The sequence below is a fragment of the Panthera onca genome, chromosome B3 (assembly GCF_046562875.1).
Source record: "Panthera onca isolate mPanOnc1 chromosome B3, mPanOnc1 haplotype 2, whole genome shotgun sequence".
NCBI lineage: Eukaryota > Metazoa > Chordata > Mammalia > Carnivora > Felidae > Panthera > Panthera onca.
In genome coordinates, this window is record NC_138344.1 from 111175672 (window position 1) to 111199497 (window position 23826).

The 23826-nt window shown below is 38.1% G+C and overlaps 1 protein-coding gene across 16 annotated transcripts in view; it reads left to right on the plus strand.

Moving 5' to 3' along the window:
• The window catches only part of FUT8 (fucosyltransferase 8), a 311734-nt gene extending 297631 nt beyond the window's left edge, over window positions 1–14103 (plus strand). For all 16 annotated transcript variants that reach the window (XM_078448128.2, XM_078448123.2, XM_078448134.2 and 13 more), the window contains 2 exons: window positions 4774–4924; window positions 13103–14103. In XM_078448128.2, the coding sequence (XP_078304254.1) occupies window positions 4774–4924; window positions 13103–13420 (469 nt within the window). In that variant the 3' untranslated portion in view covers window positions 13421–14103. The remainder of the gene's footprint in view (window positions 1–4773; window positions 4925–13102) is intronic.
• Window positions 14104–23826: the final 9723 nt, after the last annotated feature.

Below are 23826 nucleotides of genomic sequence, written 5' to 3' on the forward strand. Positions count from 1 at the left end.
TCATAGGATCTAGGTGAACCTAGAATTGGCCTTTACTTATTATTAATAAATAAGGGATGTATTAAATATGTGAAAGAAAGGAATGAGGGAGAAGAATCTGTGTTCTTAGCTTTGCTCAGACACTGTTTGCTCCAGAAATCATCCCTGAATCCCGAAGTGTCCCTCCTGTCTGCATTGCTCTGACTTGGTGTTTAGCACTTGCTTACCTCTGTCTCCCTCACTGGATTAGAAGTACTTTAGACACAGTAACTACCTCTAGTAAGTACTGAATTATGTTTATTTCAATTCCATCAGTTTGAAAACATTTTATTAGATGTTAATCACTTAAGCTAGTGACTTTTTAATTAATTTATTTATTCTTTGGTCCATTTCTTATGTCAGAAATAGAGGTTGGGGAGAAAAACAAATTTGAAGTGAGGACTATACTGTAGATGTTTATTCTAAGCATTGGATAATAGTTTAAATCCTATTTCTCCCTCCTAAGAATCTAAACCGGATATAAGTTGCTTTTTCTTTTAAGACTCCCTCTATGAGTATATTCTTTCTTTCTCTGTCCCTATCTCTCTCTCTCTCTCTGACTCTCACTCTCACTCTCACTCTCACTCACTCACTGACATACACAGGACCATGAAATTCATCAGTCAAGTGTAAGCCAAGTTACATACTTACAGTTAAGGATTAAATGAACATCTGGGCACAAAACACAATACAAAATTTTCACAGATACTTTTCCAGTTTGATATCTAGAAGCAGAGTAGAAATAGTTCACCATGCTCCTTCATTTTAAAATACCAGATTGAATTTGTAGCTTAATTGAAAAAATATTAAAATGTTATCTACTCTTTTACTTGTTCTTGAAGCATCACAAGCTTTTCCTGTTTTTTTTTCCCTTGATGAGCAAAATAACTCATGCTTATTAGACGATAGGGAAGTTGGTAACTATACAAGCAAGAAAAAATACCCACAGTTCTATTACTCAGTGGAAACAGCTATTTAAATGTTGATATATTCCCTTTAGTCATTTATATAGTTACCCATTTTAGTAGTTTATCCTATTCTATATAATTTGAACTCTTTTTTACTTAATACAGCAATGAATCCATTTTCTCAGGTCACTAAAAAAATAATTATCTTAAATGTCCCCTTTAATGACTACATACCTCCTGTATGGATGTGCCATTGCTTACTTGCTCATTCTAATATTGGACACTTACTAGTTATCCACATTATTTCCTTAAGCTAGGTTTCAGGCTTTGGAAATATTTAGATAAAAGGATATGGGCATCTTACAACTTTGATCCATAGTACAGCATGGTGTTTTTGTATTAAGCAACCCTTACAGTACAGTTGGCATTGGTAGTTACCACGATTATGGGACTAGTAAAACTTGAATTTCCTTTTCATGGTCAGCAGCTACTATCTCCTCTGTCTATGGTAGTTCAAGAGACAGCTTTCCCATATTCTGTTAGAAATGTTGCAGCAGCATTTTATGCACTTTTTTTTTTACCTCTTTGCAAGTCCTTTCATTTTAATTTTCTGAGTCATTTTGAAGATCTTCTCAGGAATGTAGACGCTGTTTCTCATTATTTTGCTTCTGTGTTTTTTTATTCTGAATTAACTCTGCTTTAGACCTGTCAGGATTGGTTTTGAAACCTAAGCAAATCATAAAACCTCTGCCTTTGTTTTAGGAGACCAGAAGCATGACTGAATCTCTCATCACAGTATATAGAGTACAGGGTCATTATGATACTTTGTGCTTCAAGAGGGTAAAGAACTGAGAATGATGGTTAAATGATACATAGAATTCACACAGTCAGAGGAGAATCTATTTCCTGGGTAGCTTATCTTTTGTAAAAGCGGTCAAGGTTAGCTTTATATGTGTGGCTTCTGTGTGAAAATGAGCAGTTAATGCCTTGCTGCTTGGTATCATACCTCAGGTTTCTCTAGGTTAAGACTGAGTTCATCTGTGAGATTTTGGCACCCGCATCCCACTGACTGTGGCAACCATTGCCAATGTGGAGATAACTCTCTTAGGTAATTCACTGGTAGAGTGTTTAAATCACATTCATTGGCAAAGAAGTAAGAACTATTAAAGTTGTCTATCCAACATTGTATCCTAAGATGTGGAGATTGGGAGCAGGGGTGAAACAGGAGAAGAAACAAGTCTTTAAAAATCTCTCAGGGTAAATATTTACATATGTAGTTTGCTCTTTATCAAAAATGCTAGATGAGCACTCCTAAACTTAGTTTCATTTACATAAATAGAGGCAAGAAAAACTTATTTAAAAGTTTTTGTTAAGTGTTTGGTTGTCCTGTGAAATGAAGGCTCAGCCGTAAAGAGTGGTTAATTTTCTCATTATTTTATTGAACTGTAATGTGCTAGATACAGTTACAGGGCACTAGGAATACAAAGAGAAATAGAAGATAATATGCTGCTCCTTTTTTTCAGGAGTATCCAACTGGTGGGCAGTATACGTGTAACAAATGATTACAGTATAGTTAGATGGATGTCCGGAAGGAGTTGTATACCAGGTGCAGTGAAATCATGAAGAGTATCTCCCTCAGCCTGGAGAAAGACTTTAGAAAAGAAAATGTGTTGTCAGTTTATAACTTTAGCTTAGTCCTTTGTGAGTAATATAAACAAATTTTTATAAGGTGGAAGAGGAAAAAAAAATTCTTTTTATCACTGCCAATCTCTACAACCTCACAGTAAAAGAATTCCTCTGCCAACATACTTATGAGCAAAAGACAAGAAAGAAGCATGTTTGTGCAAAAATTTCCATGCTCATTATTGGAGATGCAAAGTCTCCCTCTTCCATTATTTACTTTGTTTCAGTTTCTTTTTCCAAACTCAGTATCCTTCATCAAGCAGTCTTTTGCACATACAGATGAGCCCTGAGGAACTTAGGTGTTCTTTTGGTTTGGTTCTAGGGAGGGATCTTTAAGTTAGGAAGGGCATTAAAGTTACTGTCACTTCTCAGTAAAAAGATCACTCTTTTCTTTTCATTCAGCACCCAAACCTTGCTGACAGAGTTAGTTTCTATTCAAGGATAAAAATTGTACTGGTGTGTTTTAACAATTCCCTCTCCTCTCTCCTCCGGCCTTTTCATATTTATTTGTTTCTGTTTCTGCCCCATACCTGGATATGCAGCACCACAAGAATCACATTAAAAGTCCTTGGGGTTGTTTTCTTTTTAGAACAAATGTGACATTTCCTTCGCCTCCCTGATTCAGGGCTGAGGAGGGTAAAATGTCAAAAATAATGAAGCCAAATGGATCTGAACACTGATTACCAGTCTGAAACAGCATTCGGAGACTTTGCCGCCACAGTCATCATTAGGGGCAGTGAGAAGAAGCTCCTTGGTGGCTGTGAAATGGAGAGAAATCTGAAGCAGCTGTTAGGGGCTGAGGAAGAAGTCCCAGACATATAGGTAGTGAGTACTACCGATGTAGCATGTATTTACTCACACAGCATTGTGTGATGCCAAGAAAAGTATAGTCCCAACCTTTGGGGAATACTGTGTGGGAGACAGACATGTAAACTGACTCTTGATGGTTCGGGGTTTATAAATAGGAACTATTACCCTGTCAACAAATATTCATTGATCCTATTATATTCCGGATTCTCTTCTAGGTACTGAGAACAATACATTGAACAAAGCAGATGAAATGCCTCATTATAGAGTTTACATTCCACTTAGGGGTGATGGAGGTGGGAATGGATACAAGCAGTAAATAAATAGTAAATACATATTATGTCAAATGATAATAAAGGTCATGAAGAAAAGTTAAGCAGGTGAAAGAGATAGAAATTGCCAAAGTCCTCACTAATAAGGCTGTATTTCAGCAGAGATCTAAAGGAAGTAAGGAATAAGACCAGCTGGATATCCGCAGAAGAATGTTTAACAATCACAGCTAATATTTACTGAGCATTTACTACATGTGTGGGACTCCTCTAAGCACTTTACATTGCTTAATGTATTTAATTCCTACAAAACTATATAAAGCAGGTACGATTATTAGCCCATTTTCTTGTAAGTCCCAAAGTTTGCAACTTAACTCTGAAGATCTACCCCATGCACTAAGAAAATGTATTCACTCTATACTAGAGTATAATTAAACCTCTTAATTCACAGTAGAATCATTTGAACATATGGTAGGCTTTTTAAAGATATCCTGTTTTAATATTTTTAAGCACATATCCGATCTCAAGACTACCAAAATCTTGCTTAGTTGACATCTACAAGGAATTTGTTTTTATAAATGAATTAAACTAGTTTTCCATTATTGTTGTTGGTAAGATGGTGCTTTGAGGATGGGGGTTAGGGGAGATAAGTCTCAATGATCACAAATTCTAAGTCAAAAATTTAAATGAAATTTAATCACGATTTTTATATTCTAAAGGAAAAGTTCAATGGCCAAATGTGAAGGCAGCTTGAAAAACCTCATAGAAGTCACTCATTACAAAGAAAATAAGGAGCCTTCAACTCTTATGAATTTTGATACGTGAGGGGTCATTTTGATACATGTACGTGTATATTATATGATGTGCCAATAACATGTAACATACTCCAGAATGTTTGCTATCCCACTGATGGATTCAAAGATGCGTCATCAACTACTCTATTGAACACCATAATTAAAGCTCTCCTTACTGTTAGAAAAAAGAGCTTTGGTCAAAGGAGTAGTTCTGCCTCCTCCTGATAAGATACTACATCCTGATAGAGTACTGTGATTTCAGTGACTATGTAAAAATTTATTTCTTTTTTACAGGTACCCCACTTACGAATTTATTAGTGATAACTCTATCTCTTGGTCAGCCGGACTACACAACCGATACACAGAAAATTCGCTTCGGGGTGTGATCCTGGATATACACTTTCTCTCCCAGGCAGACTTCCTAGTGTGTACTTTTTCATCCCAGGTAAGTGATAGTAGGGTATTTTTAAGTGGTCAGTATTTTTTGGTCATATTGAGTTCAGGAAGTTCTTGGGTTTGTGTATGTGTGTGTGTTTAAAGTTATCATGACTCAGATGTAATTTTCTTAATATATGGGAACAATCCCTTTTGTGAAAGAATGGGGAAATTCCATCCCCTTCCCCTGCAAAAAAGTAGCTATTCAATTACACCGAGTATTTAGTTGCTTGCCAGCAATGGTTGAATACATCTCTGCTGAAGCCGCTACTGGAGTTGTTTAAAGTACTTGGCATGTTCACAGCATTTAACTGAAATAGCAAGTAAGTACACTTACTTAATACTTTCTGATTTTGCATACAGTCAGTATGCAGCCGAAATCCATCCACTTCTACACATCGATGCACTGATACTGAGAGACTGAAATGCCAAGCATTGTGTCTCACTCAATTGCTTTATAGAAAATAAAGAGTAAATGTAATTCTTTTTCAAGTCCTATTACATTTCTACCATGCAAGAAACTATACATTAAATTTAAGCAATACCATATTGTAATCATTCTTTTGAGTTTAATTGTTGCAGATAATTGTATGGTAGGGGCTTGGTGTATTTGTTTTTATGAGTGGCCCAATCAGCCTTGTATACACAGTGGAATATCAGCATAGAAATATTTATCGTTGGTTTTATTCTGCTCTCTCATTTATGTGCATATTACTGGTTAGTTCATTCAACAAGCTGTTAAATGACTATTTGTACTCAGAATTATATTAGGTGCAGAGGGGATTTCCAGAGAGATTGAATATATAGATCTTACCCTGGTCCAGAATCTAGTGACCAAAATACTCATATGAAATAATTGGAGAATAATTACCAAGAAATATAGATCATGTAAGATAAATGTATGCCTAAAAGCTTAAAAGAAGCAGAGAAAAGAAAATGTGAAAAGGAAGGTCGCATCATTTTCATGGGAATATACTTCAGAGAGTATAAAGAAATGGACAGTTTTGTTTTTTTTTTTATTTTGTGACAATGCACATTGTCACAATGGGACAATGATATGATTGTTGGAAAGATACCTGTCTCAGCAAAGACTAGGAGTTCCTTCAGTATGGAATAAGAATACAACCTACCCAGAGACAGCTACCCAGAACAGAAGTCACATAGCAGCAGTCCTCATCAGAACAGAAAATTTCCTTGGCCTTCAAGTTCCCATGAAGGCATCCACTGCTGATATTTTTTCCTAACTGGGATGAGGTATTCCATCTTTGAGAAGCTCCCTTTTCTATTCTCATAGGAGGTAGACAGGAGGAGTTATAATTACTTGGTCTCTCTCAACTGTTACTGAGAATCTGGCTAGGTGCCCACCTGACCAACAGGTGCAAATGACTAGTAACTACCTCTATACACATTTTTGAATGCTTATTGTTTTGAATGAGTCAATCAAGGGTCATTTTTCCCAAGTGGAGCACCTCCTCTCTGTAGGCCTAGATTTTAGGCCTATCTAAAGTCCAGGGTTTCTCAACCTAGGCACTATTAGCATTATAGTCAGGTACTTTGTTGTGAGGTACTGTCCTGGGCATTGTAAGATACTGAGCAGCATTCCTGGCCAATAGCACCCCCATCTCAAGTTGTGACAACTGAAAATATCTTCAGATATTGCCAAATATCCCACAGCAGTGGGGAGGACAAAATCGCCTTTATTGAGAATCACTGCTGTGGTCAGAAAGCTTGAAAATGAAATAAATATATACATGTCTGAACATTGAGCAGCCTTACATGTAGGCAGGCACTGAGACTTATAGGGATGTGCTGTATTTTGCTTTCCTTCTTCCAGCTCTTAATAATACCATTAGACTCATTCTGGAAAGAAAATCTTTTTTTTCTTTTCAAGGATGTGCTGTAGATTTTTTGATTCATACAACCTCATGATTCTAACTTTGACCCAGAAATCAGAACTTCTCTTACTTGATGATAGTGGAAATCTGTCCAAGCTTGAGGGGCGTATTATTGTTCATACTACCTTGTTCTATTTTGTGAATAATATCAACTTCAGTGTGTTCTCCAGACCTCAGGTTCAGAGAAGTTGTTCATATGAAGAAAGAGTGGTGTTCAGAGGACTTTTTCTCTCCAAAGGAATGAGATTTGTGCATATACTGTATTGTTTCTAAAAACGCTTGACAAGTAAGGGTTCATCCAAAATAACTTTTATTCATTTGAACGAAAGCAAAACTCAAACTAATACCTTGTATCCCAAAATAGACTTGAATATCTCAGAAGTTTTTATGTTAGCGTTCAGAATTAAAAGTTTAACAGTAAAAATACACTTATATAACGAGTAGCAGTTTGCTAAACATGATCACTGCCATCATCACATACCTTTCTTGATGACTATCAGCTGTAGCCTTTGAGATTGGAATAATTCCACATTCACTGATAAATCTTTGGGCTTACTTACACTCCAGCATTTTTTGAAAATATTTTTAGAAAAAAATGGGTTTGGTACGGTTCACTATTTTTACAGTGTGAATGAAATTGGTTGCTTGATTGTAGAAGTTCTCTTGCCATAAACCAAAATTGGAATTGTTTGAAATTGCCCCAGAAATGTCTCATCATAATCGCCAATGGAGTGTGAGAAAAAGTCACTGATAGCATCAAAATGCCAAGCCATTGATTTCTAGGCAGAGAACAAGATTGAGGCAACATGGATTCTGGGATCAGTCTGGGTTTAAATCTAACTTTGACCACTTAGTATATCTGGGTGGCATTTGAACAGATTACTTAGACTGTCACTGACCTATTTTTCCCTGACTGTAAAATAGTAGTAGCACCTACTATATAGAGTTTTGGGGATGATTAAAAGTCATATGTAAAGCACTGAGAAGTACTTAGTGATGTATTAAATACAATGTTAGTAGCTATTGTCATTTATGTAGGGAAAGGTATAGGAATACCTTTGCCTGTTAGAGAGACTACGGTATTTATTTTAGCAAGCTTTTTTCCCACGGCCCCATTTCAGACCATACACTCTCATGTTTTAGGAGGAGCGAGAAACATGATAGTCAAGGACTCTGTTACTTCTGCTTGTGCTCATGGGCAATGCTTAGGTTCCACCAAATAATCATGTACATTGAGCGGGTATAACAGTTCTTCATTGAGAAGAGTAGCCAGTAACATTCAACATTTTAATTTCTCTGTGCCAACATGCCACCTCAACTCTATTTTATTTAGCTACTGAAAGAGAACATCACCGTATAATATAAATTTTCAGGAACAAAAGCTCTTCATTCCCAAAGGGTAAATGATAAGTAATAGTATTTGCTTTAACAAGTGCAAGTAAAATTATGTACTTGTTGACTTTAGGGAAATTAACCTGCAGATGTTCCTATATATGCCATAGGTATACTAGAAAATGGGAGAAGACTAAAATGTTAACTTCCAAAATGGTGACAAAAGAATAAAACACTGAGAATCAAATCTCAGCCCAGAATAAAATATAAACAACCAACTCTCAAACTTTCCTTGATATTCCAAGAGATTATTAGAAAGTGACAACAAGTTTAATATCTTCTTCATAATGCTTTGACAGTTTTGTCTCCTGTGAACTATCCTTTGGGCACTATTACAGCATAAGAGAATAGTGAGAAAGAGTTTATATGTTGACCATGAACGACTGTAAATGATAATGGAAGAATGAAATGCCATGCCCAAAGGAAAAATGCAAGACTTGATTGATGTTTGAGAAACTATAGGCATGACTATCACGGCACCTTAATCGGGATTCCTTATAAGGCTTTGGGCCCATCCCCCTCAGTCTCAGGGCTTCTAAGCTTTCTTGGTTTTATATTCATAAATGGGATCTGGGAATTTTCTCTCCTTAAATGAAAAAAAAAATTTTTTTAAGCCAATAATATGACTCTATGCTCCAATTTTGTTACTGTTGTTGCACTTAGTTTTCTGAATCCCTTCATCAGAACTGTTTCCCAAAACCAAGTTTGTTCTAAACGCCTCATAAATTGAAGAAAACAATCCTCAGGATTTAATCTGAAAATTAGAGGCAGTATTAACATTTTCCAAGAACATCAAGTAAGTTTTGAAAGCTGTGCAATCACATTCCAAACTATTCTACCAAATACTGTAATCGTGTTCTGTGTTACTGGAAGTTGCCTATACCCAAAGCATCTACTTTGTCACTTATTTTCCTATTTAATAAAACTGTCTTAAATATGAAGCAAAGAAACTGCAGTTGGTGAAATAACAGAAGTTGTTATTGTTTATCAGATTTTTGAATCAGTTTTTATTACTCTGTAATCAGATTACAGACATTGTCATAGATGCTCACTTTAAAGTAGGCTTTGGGTCAACAGCATTGTTTAAGAAGCAGTCAACATTTTTCAGTAGTTTCAACCATTAAAATCACCATAGGACAAATTTACTTTTTTCCCCCCTGTGACACTTACCTTTTTCACACTTAGTACAACATGCTCATGGCACTCTCCATTGTCTGATTCCAAATCCACACATAACACAACTGGCCTCATTACACTTCGAATCAGATGTTGGAAAGCCCAAAGGGAAAAACCATATACAACATGCATTTTATTCTAGACAGATGACTCTGGCATTGAGGTATGGCCCATGAAACAACAGTGGATATTGTTTGTTCTCTCATCGAATAGCAGAACAACATAGTTTGTAGGAAAAGTGCATGGATCTCTCAGCATCACCAAAAGAGACCAGAACTACTTCTAACTTCTCACACTAGGAGATCTCCCAGCCCCATCTATTTTGACAACAAAACAAGATCCCATCTGCTCTGAGAAGGCTTTGGAGTCTCATATAAACTCAGCTGGTTACTCCTCAGGGATAAAATTCAGGTTAATGGACCTTCCTCTCCTTATTTATTTATTTGTTTTAATACAGTTGTATCTGTGTTTTATTCTTTGGCAACATTCTTGCTCTTACCCATTACTGTGTGCTTAGTGGTGTACTAAATGATACACTGACATGAAATAAATGAAATGAAACTTACTACATATGGCCAGCCACTGCTTTGTAAGCCAGAGGGTTTGCATCCATCATGCTACCTGTCTAGTATCAAACTGAGTATTGATATCAACTGAAAGCCTTCATTTACCTCCCACACAATTTGGATTAGTAAAGCCTAGTGATGAAGCCTAGGGTAATTAAATGCAAACATCAACATTATAGTACTCTTTCTAGCCCTTTGCAGTAAATTTCCCGATGGCTAAAATAGAGAAATTTTTTTAACTACAAAGAATGTTATATGGGATCTTGGGGATTAAATACCACTCATGGACTTGTATCTTCACTGCTAGGCTAGTATTATGAATGAAGCAGTATTCATTCAACAGCTCTTTCTGAGCTCCTACTATGTGGCAGGCACAGTACTATGTTCTTATCCTAAGGCAGTTTAGTGTATAGCTGAGAGCCCAAAAGAACTGTGATTGTGGCTCTACCATTTACTAGCTCCTTCCTCCCCTATCCCCCCCCCCCCCACTTTTTTTTGAAATCTACTTAATATTTCTGGGGCTTGTTTCTTCAGCTGTAAAATATGGATAATAACAGCAACCAACTCATAGGGTTACCATTATTATGAAAAGGATAAAGGTCCCCATATTGGCCCATCTCAGTGTCTGAAATTTCTACCATTCATTTTTCTTTGAAGAAAATACATGTTATCCATAGGCTGACACAGCAACAGCTGTGGATACCAATATATATATTGTTTATTAGGATTATCCCCCAAAGAAAGCAGGTCCCTAAGGGTGTAGGACTGAAGGCAGTGTCTTTATGAGACTGACACACTTAATAGTGGAGAGGAGGAGCTACATCAGGGTTTGTTGCCACACCGACATTGTGGTCCTCCCAAGGGCAGTGCAAGCTCCTGCATTCCTGGCTAGATATAATTGAAGAGTGAGTGGAGGGGCTCGGGGGTGGGGGGTGGTGGGGAACAACTGTCAAGTTTGCCCATGGCTTGCCTTGGCCCTATGTTTTACCATTCTGGTGTTATAATCCAAACATGGAGAACAGGATCTACAGGAGAAAATATGCTTAGGAGTCTACAAGCATACACAAACTGCCTGAGTTCCAAACTGGAATCTACTACTTAATAATAGTGTAACCTTGGGCAGATTCCTTAACTGAACTTTGACACCTCTAAAATGAGCATGATAGAATTGTATGGGGCTACTTAGAGGATTAAATTAAATAATACCTACAAACAATGTCCGACAGCAAAAACTCAGAAAATATTAGCCTCTATCACTGTTAACTGTGCTTGACTATTGTCCGAGCTGCTTTGTTTTAATTAGTTTCTTCCTTTCCAGATGCTCCACTTGATTTTGCTTGCCCTGTGTGGGCCTTTGGCTGACTTTGGCATTCCCATTCCAAACCTTTTTGACCCTCATTTTGTTATAGTCTCAGTATTCTACTGGTGATCTCAGTTGTACCATGACATCCCCAATATAAAGTTAGTTTGTTGATGAAGTAGAAACTTACAAGTAAAGTCATTGTCTTGGTTCTATGACTAGTTGAAATTCTAGCACTAGAATTTGGGCAGGTCACTGATTCTCCTTGTATTTTAGTCCATATTTGCAAAATTTTAAATATTGTCTAAACTTAGTTTCATTTGCAAGTTACATATAGCATTTGAAAAGCATCCCTCAAGTTCCTGAAATTCAGACTCTTTAAGAAGTTAAGGTGATGCTTAACCTAATCAGATATCATTTGCTCATAACAATTAAGGATGAGTGTCTCCACTCACTTTTGATCTCATAAATACCAGAGTTTTAAAAGACTGTTGGGCAATCCTAAATTGCTCCACTGAGCAGGTCAACAATTACTGTTAGTAGTATCATTTTAAATAAATGCAAAAGTATTGGTATAGAGACAATAAAGCTTAATTAACTGAGACAACTACAACTGGAGATTTAGGGGAAAAAAAATTTTTTTAATATGACTTGAGTTCTCTGTTCACAATGTATAATGGAAGAAGCAAAATGATAGCATTCTCTCTTCTGTCTTCACCTATTTTTAGAGAAGTTCCTGAAACCCATTTGCTCTATAATGAACATATTTTTTAATTGCTTAAAATGCTATCCCCCTATGAAAATAGTTATAGTTCAACTTTATCACCAAGCATCAGATTCAATGTGTGAATCTCAGATTGTGGAATTTCAGTGGCCATCCAGTGGGCATGGTAGATATTCTCTGGACATAGGAATCTTTTAAGTAGCCTTACATGCATCAGGCAGATACATCTTCACCAAAGATTAACACATCTTATTTCAGTCCTCGAATGCTTATATCTACTCAGGACACTTAAAACTCTAGAACAGAAATGGCAGATATGTTTTAGCTCACTTGCCAAAGCTAGTTCATAAGTCAATAATTACATGAATTTCTTTTGAGAAGAGTTCTGAGATCAAGTCCAAATCTAGCAGAAGAGAGTATGCATTTGATTGAGACTGAATAAAGGGAAGGGAGCAGCAACGTTTGTATAAAGTATTTATATTCCTAATCCTCAACCTTAAATTCTTCAAGGACACAAACTATGTCTTATTCATTTTTCTGTAACCAGTGCTCAACACAAGGTGTACTGTGAAGCTCTTAATAAATGTTCATTAAAACTAACTGATTCATCTTCTTTTTTTTTTTTTTTTAATTTTTTTTTTTTAACGTTTATTTATTTTTGAGACAGAGAGAGACAGAGCATGAACGGGGGAGGGGCAGAGAGAGAGGGAGACACAGAATCGGAAGCAGGCTCCAGGCTCTGAGCTGTCAGCCCAGAGCCCGACGCGGGGCTCGAACTCACGGACCGCGAGATCGTGACCTGAGCTGAAGTCGGACGCTTAACCGACTGAGCCACCCAGGCGCCCCTAACTGATTCATCTTCTTAAAGTACTTTGTAGTTTATATTTTGTTCCCAAAGACCTTAGCTATAGTAATCTTTTATGTTAAAAAAAAAAAAAATACAAAAGATGAAGAATGATTTGTACCGTATCTCAGAGCAAATAGAGTAAAAACTTGTGACTAGAATCTACTACTTCCCATCCTCCCGGTCCTAGTCCTGTGCTAGTCTTAGTCTGTTTAGTCAAGGGCCTTCAGTTTGCTATGAAGAAGATCTCATGTATACTAATACATTTTTTTTTTTTCATTCTTTCCCAAGGTCTGTCGAGTCGCTTATGAAATCATGCAAACACTTCATCCTGATGCTTCTGCAAACTTCCATTCTTTGGATGACATCTACTATTTTGGGGGCCAAAATGCCCACAACCAGATTGCCATTTATCCTCACCAACCTCGAACTGTAGATGAAATCCCCATGGAACCTGGAGATATCATTGGTGTGGCTGGAAATCATTGGGATGGCTATTCTAAAGGTGTCAACAGGAAACTGGGAAGGACGGGCCTATATCCCTCCTACAAAGTCCGAGAGAAGATAGAAACGGTCAAGTACCCCACATATCCTGAGGCTGAGAAGTAAAGCTTAGATGGAAGAGAAGGACAACTAAACTCAGTTAAAACCATTTGAGCCAAACAGTAGATGAAGAAGGCCCTGACCTTACAACACATGGTGAAATGAGTAGACACCTTCAAGCACCAGGAGCAATTGGGAACTGACAGATGCTTCATTGGTGGAATTACTCTTTAACAAGGGCCACAATGCCCTTAAACTCATGCACAGTCCAATAATGTACTCACATATAACATACAAACAGATTGTTTTCTATTTTGCCCCTTCTTTCAAGATTATGTCCCCATGAGACAAACACTGCCACATTGTGTAATTTAAGTGACACAGACATTTTGTGTGAGACTTCAAACATGGTGCCTATATCTGAAAGACCTTTGTGACCTAATGAGAAGACCCCGAATAGCTCCCTACGTCAGGAGGTTGATCCCTTGCCAGTGGTGCTATTGTAACCACTGAATTCACTCCAATCAGCAGATTCAGAATGAGAATGGATGTTTTTGTCTGGATTTTTTTTTTTAAGTAATTGCATCAGTTCACCCACCTCATCATTAATAAGTGAAGGATACATCAGAAAATAAAATATTCACACTCCATTAGGAACTTTTGTAAAACAATGCCATGAACAGATCTTTAGTACTCAATGTTTCTGGACATTCTCTTTGATAACAAAAAATAAATTTTAAAAAGAGGAATTTTGTAAAGTTTCTAGAATTTTACATCATTGGATGATTTGGTGGTTAAGTTTTAAGTAGGAAAACTATGATAAAAAGAGGAGTTTTATAGTTTTTCTGATTATTATTATTTTTTTTTCTGTTTCTGATTGAGTGACTACTCAGGTCTTAGGTCAAAGAGTCATTAGTCCATTTTAACACTGAAAACTGAATTTAATTGGTATGCATTACAAAGTTGCTAAGAATACTCTTTGAGAACTTTTATTTTCTTACTTTGGGCATTGTTTGTTTGTTTTAATTGAATTAAATAATCACACTTCTTGCCCCAGAGGAACTGTGACTTCCATTTCCAAAACAAACAATTTCAGTCTTGTTGATAACATTTCTTATTGTCACTTTTTGTGAGTTGAGTCCTATTGTTTTAGCCAGGAAGCAAGTTGTGCCCTTTCCTATCATGTCCTGCTTTTGAGAGTACCAGGAACCTTTGGAGCTGGGAAACTGTCTCTGTTTCTAAAGTACATATCTCACAATATGTAGAATTATCCAAACAAAGGAGAAAGGAACCAGTGTGAGATCCAAAATGGGCTTGACATTATCCTTTCCATATACTTCATTTAGTAATTCCATGAGAGAATCACTTCAAAAGACAAGACTTGGATGCCCTCTATGCTTTCTCTCTGAACACCACTCTTCTCCTTGTAGAGTCACTTGCTATTTTCTGCAGCCTGCCTCCTTTAGATGTATGGCAAGAATATTTCATAGCATCTGTTCTACCTTCTGAAAGAAGAATTTGATCCATTAAGAACTAGTAGCAGACCTGGTTGAATACCAGGAATGCCAGACAGAAAAGTCCTATCTTTCACATTCTCACTAAATGAAAATACCTATATGCAAAATGTCCCCACCAAACTTCCCTAAATTCTTTCTACTTCTCTCTGGTCAAGTCTTCCAAAGAGCAAAAACTACCTACCTATAGTGTCAGCATCGTTTTGGTACAAATAAAAGTCATTGGAAATAAAAATCTCCCCCTAAACAGAGATACTTTTGAATATGAGTTGTTTTCTAATTCCCATCTTACTTGTCTTCAGAACTGAGTCATTAATGATAGTATATGTTCCTCTGCTTGTATTTCTCTGCTGAGATTTCCTGTTTTTATTCATGACAAGCAGGCTTTTGCTTTGCTTTAGTGAACATAGTTATACCTGCTTTAAAATTCTTTTCTGCTAAATCCAACATCTGAATCATCTCACAGTTGGTTTCCATTGTTTGTCTTTTCTCTAGAGAAAGAGTCTTATTTTTCAGGTTCTTCAAATACTGAGTGATTTTAGATTGTGTACAACTGAATGTTTTCAGTGTTTACTCTGTGAATTCTGTTATATTCCTCTGAAGAGAGTGCTGATCTCGTTTGCGTTGGCAGGCATTTAACTTCATTGGCCTCAAACTACATTGTGTTTTAGGCAGCAGCTCAAATCTCATTTCAGTTCTTTTATCATTATCTGAAGTCTGCCCCGCACATGTGTGGTTCAGGGGTCCGCCAGAGATTTGCATGGAGTTTATGCACAGAATTTGAGGTTCATTCTCTTTGCTTTGGTTCTCTTTTTCTGAGATTTCCCCCTCACTTTCTAACAGCTGTGGTTGCTCTGAATCTTTGGTTTTCTCTGATTCTTCAACTGCAGTTTTCAGTCACCCTAAAAGCCATAAAAATGGGAACTCACCTTGTTCCATTTCCTTCTTCTAAGTTTCAACCTGTCTCCAGAATCTGCCTGCTTTTTGTTCATTCTCCAGTGCCTTCAGGTAGTTTTTTGTGTCTTGTCAAGTTTGTAGTTGTTATCATTTGGAAGTTCTGTTCAATAAGTGCTTAAACTTAACCATACCAGAGGCTAAACTCTGAGGCAGAGACTTAAAATGAAAAAGCACAGTGTGGGGAGAGGGAACATAGTCCTGTGACAGCCTGTTTAGATTCTAGCCTTAATAGCTAAGCAGCCAGTTGCTTCAAGCAGGAAGGAAGATGAAGAACTAACCAAATTATTAAACCCGCAGGTGTGAAGGGCTAATGAATACTGCTGACCACATCTTCCTGAAAAGCTTTTCTGAGCCACTTTTTTGCAAATCATCATGTACATGATGCTGATTCTTCTTCTACACGCTGCCATGTTGAGAGGGCTAACATTTCCTCACCACTGTTGGACTTTCTCCATAAGGATGTGGTACTTAAAAACTGCATAGTTTTGAATTGAGTGACCAGTCCTAGACTAAGGAAGGTTTGGGTCTTTGACAAGGCAGTTATAAATGGTCTTACCAAGGCTTTCCTGGCCCTACCCCTGAAGTCTGATTTAGTACTGAGCTGGCGCTGACAGCTGTGAAAGGGCTTCCAGCCCTAATGAGGGTTTCTTGGTGTCCCCAGTGAGTAACAGACTAATTGTGTTCTTCTCTGAGCTTTAGTTTTTTCCTATTATATAGAGCCTAGCCTGTCTCCTGGGCTGCCTCTTAATTCAAGAGCATGAACAGCCTCAGCTTTTGAAAGGGTTGAGTGTTAAAAGAGAAAAAGCGCATTTAAAAAACAATCTCATATTGTTTTATTTAGTTCTGAGAAATTATAATCACTGTATATTCAGTAAGCAGGGAAAGCATTAGTCTAAATGGTGTACTAGAAAAATCTCTGCCTCAATAAGGAGAAACCTTTCTTAGTTGAAGAGGAATAGACAAGTCCTCTTTGACCATAGCCAACTGCCTCGTACTTCATTTGTGCTCCCAGTAGGCTGTGCAATAGCCAGGATCAATAGACCTGTACAGAACAGATGTATGGCTTGGGAATTTGAAGAATTTAGGGACTTGGCACCCAAATATATGGCAGATCCAGACTCTAGGGAATTTTTAAATGCATTGCCCACAGGGAAACACAAAGGAGAGCTTGCCTCTATTCCTACTGGTTCCTGGCAGCATTCTCCGTCATGGAAACATGGAGGAGCTGTTCCAGGGTCCTTGGCGGGGCAAAGGCAGGCCTTGTCAAGTTCTTGGCTTCAGCTGTCATTGACATTATGCATGTTTGAACCCTGCCCTTTGACAGTGTGGATTCGTTTTTGGTTCTTTACACAGGTCAGAGTCTCTGACTCCAGGTCCCTCCAGGTCCCTGCTCAGCTATTCAGCCTTGCAATCTCTAGTCCAGTTCAGTTGCCACCTGATTTCTCTTCTCCTTATCCTTAAGTTAGGCAATCTTGATTTTGTATTCCTACCTTTACAGAGAATGATCTCATGTGAATGTTTCCCTTGTTACTATTCCATTCCTTATGCAGCTTCTCCCATAATTACTTACACAGACTATAGTTATGTCATTGACATCTCCAAGATGTAAAGGGAACCAGATATTCCCCTGGGAAGTTTTAGGTAAGATATTCCTGGACCTACGATACTATGTATTTGTGCCTATTTAAGCTAAATATTTCAAATATTTTTCTAAATCAGTGTTGCTGCGTTCAGGTGGAGCATAGCTAGGACATCTTTTGCGTAAATTATGTCAGCCTGGATGGAGCCTACACTTTTTTAAAAGCAATGTATCGAAGGCTATGGCCATAGCCATCTGATGTTTGGGAAGACAGCCTGGAAGAGAGTTCCAAGCTCCTACCATCCTCCTCTCATCTATAACTGTTCTCTGTGACCTCTTCTCCAGCATCAGTGTCCCACAGAGGCTCTTGTTCCCTAACTGCCTGTGTGGGTAGAGAAAAGGCCATTAACAAAGGAAAAAGCTCTATGTTTGTTCATAACCCAGCTGCATATGAGAGCATCTGTGGAGGCTGGGAATGTGCAGTGTTTTGTACAGAAAGCACAGATAGTTTAGACGTGGGTATGGTCAGCAGCCTGAGGAATGCTGGGACTTTGAGCTTCTGGCTAGTCTTAACTTCTCTACTAGATTGCAGCCCCTAAGAATTTCTGGCCCAACAAAACAAATGAATCAAAGGCAAAAGTTCTGTTTTGTTTCTCTTTGTCATAGTGCCTGCAGGCAGGTAATGTGCGTGTATCTCAGATCCAATGCGGGAAAGAGCAACAGTACAGTTGACCCTTGAACTGTGCAAGTCCACTTATATGTGGGATTTTTTTGATAAATACAGTTGGATACTGTAAATATATTTTCTCTTACGATTTTCTTAATAACATCATCTTTTCTTCAGCTTACTTTATTGTAAGAATGCAGTATATAATACATATACAAAAAATGTGTTAATCAATTGTTAATGTTATCGGTAAGGATCCTGGTCAAGTAAGCTGTTAGTAGTTAAGCTTGTGGGGAGTCAAAGATTTTCAACTGCTTGGGGGGTCGGCACCCCAACCCCCATATTGTTCAAGAGCCAGCTATACTCACTGAAGATCATAGAACTGGGATTCAGAATACTTAACCTTATGATTTTGACTCTGCCATTAAGTGTGGACAGGTCAGATAGTTTTCTAGAACTCTGTTTTCTTCATCTGTGGAATGAATTGTTTGGATTTAATCAGGATCTAAAAATGTTTATTGTCTGGTTGGGTTCCACATGTCTAAAGAAGATAGATACTACTCAGCCTCAGCTGATTATTGCCCCAACGACATAATGTGGCCAGATCCTTGTTTTGCAAGAGCAACAATATCTATTTGTTATGCAACATCTTCAAATTTTTAAATATTAGCAGCTAATTCAAAAATCACATAAAACACTAAGGGGAGCACATAAGACATCTGTAGACACTTTTCATCCGTGGTACATTAGTTTACAACCTCTAGACTAGATCTAGAAGGTTCTTTCCTAACTTCAAGATCCTGTCTCCGGAAAGAATTGTTAACATGGGTAACAGCTGTATAATGCCCTCAGGTTCAGTTGCCACACATGTCCAATTTCTTTGGAAATGTCTGCTTGGCTGGCTCTTATCCTAAGCTCAGAAGTAACCTAGTATGCTAAAGGACAGCCATGCCATGATAGCTTATACCCTAAGCCCCTCTCAGACTGGGCCTTGGGGACCCAAAGTGGGTCTTTTTCAACTGCCCTGACCACCAATCTTGATTTCCTACACTCAGAATTACAGACAGTCTATGACTCAACAGGCCACAAAATGAGGTGCCACCCTAGGGAGTTCCTGCGATTTTTCTCCTATTACACCCAAATATTACAATACCAGACTACACTTCAAGTCTCTGGTCCTCGGTGGAGAGAGAGATATGAGGGCTCTTGGTAGTCTTTAAGGAAGCAGGGTGAGCTAGGAGGTACTGAATGACCGAAGAGGAGCTGATATTGCTGCTTCTATTTTTTTTTTTTTTTTAATTTTTTTTTTTCAACGTTTTTTATTTATTTTGGGACAGAGAGAGACAGAGCATGAACGGGGGAGGGGCAGAGAGAGAGGGAGACACAGAATCGGAAACAGGCTCCAGGCTCCGAGCCATCAGCCCAGAGCCTGACGCGGGGCTCGAACTCACGGACCGTGAGATCGTGACCTGGCTGAAGTCGGACGCTTAACCGACTGCGCCACCCAGGCGCCCCGATATTGCTGCTTCTAAAAATGAGAAGATAGATTACCAACATATATGTGGATAGATTTGACAAGTCATGAGTAATACTTCAGCCTTGATTATTTAAAAAGTTAGCAGTGGTAACTATGCAAGAACCAGATAAACCAGACTAATCGTGTTTCTTGTTTTCATACAGCTGTAGAGTAATAGAGAATTACAATAAGAGCTAGCACTTATTGAACACTTTCTATGTACCTGGGGATTTTCTACGTACTTTACTGGGTTAATTTATAATCACCATAATCATAAGGTAGGTACTATCATTACCTTTTCTTTATTGACTGAGAAACTGAAGCACAGAAGTCTTAAGTAATTTGCCCATGGTGATAAAGTTAGAGGGCAGTAGAGCCAAGATCCAAATGCAGACAACCTGGCTTTTAGCCACTTCAAGGAATATTGTGTCTGTGCATATTGCTGTACTAAGATTTCAGCATGGCATTAGCCATCTTAACTGTGGGAAAAATCGAGCGTCTGAGGCTGCATGAGCACAGGCAGTCATATTAAGAATTAGCTGTATTTATTCAAAAGGTTGGGTTAACTCAAGTCTCTGCTGGTTTGCCATAGAGCCCTATCCTGACTTGTTCACACAGTTTATTGATGCTTTGAAAAAGGACGTTGATGGAAACAATATGATGTAGTAGTTAAAAGTATGAGTTCTCTTGTCAACCTGTTTGCATTCAAATCCTGAGTCTTCTACCTGGCACTGTGAACCTGAGCAAAGAACTTAACCTTTCTGTACCTCCATTTACCCATCAATTAAATGAAAATAGTAAGAGTAACTACATAAAGTTTTTGCGAGGATTAAATAAGTTGACCTATGAAAATTAACTCTTAGTTCAGTGCCTTAGTACAAAGTTCAACAAATGTGAGCAGTTATCACTATTCTTTTTTTTTTTTTTTTTAACGTTTATTCATTTTTGAGTGACGGAGAGACAGAGTGCACGATGGGGAGGGGAAGAGAGAGAGGGAGACACAGAATCCAAAGCAGGCTCTAGGCTCTGAGCTGTCAGCACAGAGACTGATGCGGGGCTCAGACCCACAAACCATGAGATCATGACCTGAGCCGAAGTAGGAAACTTAACTGAGTGAGCCACTCAGCCCCCCACCCCCCACCCTGTTATCACTACTCGTATTTCCTTGTTGTCAAATTTTTTAGTAGGAGCTGAGATAGTAATAAATTACACTATTTGAGAGAATCAGAATCCCTAAAATTTGCTTAAAAATTGAAATGAAAGGGTAAATCTAGCAATATCATCAGGGCTAAGAATCACTGCATTAGATAATAAATATTAGAGCATTTAACATCTGTGCAGCTTACAAGTATAGTTTATTCTTAGATCCAGAAGGTCAGTTGGGTCTCAGTTCAGGCTATAGGAGATGTAAATAAAGATTTAGAGAATTTAGTTGCCTGTAAATTCAGTATTGCCATTAGTGTCTGTGACTCTCCCTCCTCCCCTCCCCTCCCCCTAGAAAACAGGAGTCTCCTGACAGAGAAGGTGTTGAACTCTTGAATGTCACCTTGAGTCCTGTGCTTGGTACTTCATGATAGCATGTTCAGGTATTGGTACAGCTGCTGTGTGAAGAAGGGACTAGGGTTGTTTTGTGTGACTCCAGTGTGCAGAAGCAGCAACAGTGAAAGTAAGCTTAATTTAACACATGAAAAGTGTGTTGATAATGATGCAACCTCATTTAGGTGACAGCTTCCTGTTCCTTGCAGGGATGCCCAAGCAGAATTGGATGCCAAACAGAACCTCAAGCATGTAAGTGGGGTTAGATAACCAAGTCCCATTCCAGCCCTAGATTTCTAAAAAGATTGTGAATTTGTGGTCATATTCTAGAGACTGAAATTCTAATAAGGCCATAAGTGGTTCCAACCTGAAGCTGCCTGGATTAGAAGCCTGGACAGCTTGATCTGGTAGCAAGGGGGACAAGGGTCTGTTTGACTGGGCATTATCTATAACTGAGTAACTTAATTTCTTACCTACTGGAAGAGGCTTTGCAAACCTCTGTTTAAATTTATCAACTCCTCCTTTGTTTCTGGTAAAGCTTCTTTCATAGAGTCACAGTTTTGTTTCTATTAAACTAAGAAAAGAGGAATTGGTAGAGACAAAGGCCAAGAAAACTGAGGAGTCAGGGTTTCCTTGGAGGCCAAAAGTTGGGATGACATCCCCCTCCGGACTAGATCTGACTTTTCCTTCCCGTTCAAGAAATCAAAACAAGCGTAAGTCTCTTATGATCTATTTCATTACTTTTTAAGTAATATCCATAAATGCTGGAAATTGTCTGCAGAGTACCTCACAATTAATCACTGCATACTGGTGGGTCACCACACCAAGAACGAAAACCTCTGAGGTGTGTTAAGGCCTAAAGATCAAGGGGTTTGAAATCAGTTCTAGTTTCGGGTTTACACAGGTTCAGTCTGAGGTCATGCTCTTTCAAGAAGTTTTTTTAAATAATTTTTTAATGTTTATTTTTGAGAAAGAGCACATGCACAGGGGTGGGGCAGAGAGAGGAGACAGATGATCTGAAGTGGGCTCCACGCTGACAGCAGAGACAGCAGACAGCCCAATGCAGGCTCGAACTCACGAACAATGAGATCATGACCTGGGCTGAAAGCCCACGCTTAACCAGCTGAGCCACCCAAGCTCCTCTTTCAAGAAATTCTCTGTCAGTACTTGGCAAGCCATAGGCCACTGCCTTTTTTTGTAAATAGAGGTTTACTGGAACAGAGCCACACCCATTCATTTGCATACTGTCTGTGGCTGCTTTCAGGCTTCAACAGCAAAGGGGAGTAGTTCTGAATAACACTGTTATGGCCCAAAAGGCCTAAAATATTTACTGTCTTACTGTCTGGCCTCTTGAAGAAGTGTGCTGACCCCTGCTCTAAGTAATCCTGTCTTTTGTATTCACATTGATGATCCAAAGGGGCTCAACATCCCAAAATACTGTTTGAATCGTCAAAGAAAACTTTAAATGTGGTAGTAGTATATTAGGGCAAATTGGATAAAGGTGCTCCCTGAGACAATTATTTCAATATACTTATTTTTCTAACAAAACTCTCACTGCCATCTGCCAGAAAATTACTTAATAAATATACAGATCCACAATGTCTACTGTATGAATTACTCTCCGCTGTACAACTATATACAGCAGCCTCAGTATAGTAATGTGATCTGGTAAAAAGAACACTCTACTTGGAGGAATAGACCTGGGTTCTACTTGCAGCTCTGAGACAAAGCTGCTTGTATCTTGGTCAAGCTATGTAATCATCTAGATCTTGGTTTTCTCACCTTTAACATGGAGGTAGCCTTTGGCTGTTGTTTTAGGAAATTAAATAAGATGATAGACATAAAATTGCTTTGTAAAGGACACTTAACAGCTCTGTGATATCAATCTCTAGTCATGTTTTGGGCAGCCTCTATAGTTCTACAACTGTAATAGGTCCCAAAGAGAATGAAATCAGGTTATTTACAATCTAACTGGAACTGCACGAAGTTACAGTCTAACATAAAAAGTTGTGTATACTTAAACTAATTATCCTTTAGCTAAGGGACTTCTTCCACCTTCAGCTCTCCCCACCCTGAAGATGGAGTATGAAATACTGGTTCACATTTACTGACCTGTTGTACACCAGGCATTGTACTAAGTTCTTAACATGCTTCATCTCATGTGCGTGATCTTCACATCACCCATGCGAGGTAGGCATTATTATCCCCATCTTCACAGATAAAGAAAAACAATAACTGGCATTTACTTACTTACAATGTTCCAGACACGATTCTAAGTGCTTTACATATTTTAAATCATTTCGTCCTCACGATACCCTTTGACATATGTACTGCTACTATTTCTGTGTTTCACATGAGAAACTTTATTCAGAGATTAAATCAGTGCTTTCCAATCTTTTTCACATCATGGCACACAAAATTCTAATCATTGGTTGGCATTCTGTGATAAACTTGGGGTTTTTAGAGCAACTGTATGGGGCTAGGTAAATTGAGTACATCTGTATTAATAATATGACTATCTGAGAGGATTTAGTGTAAGATCAGGAAAGGTATATGTGATGTAGTCAGCTCAGACTGCTCTAGGTACTAGGTGGTAAAGTATGCAATAAGGTAACAATTACGATAGTCAAAAAATCTCACAAGGTGCCATAGAAATAGTGTTCAAATGTAACTTCTGTTATAAAATGTTAAATAGCTACAAAA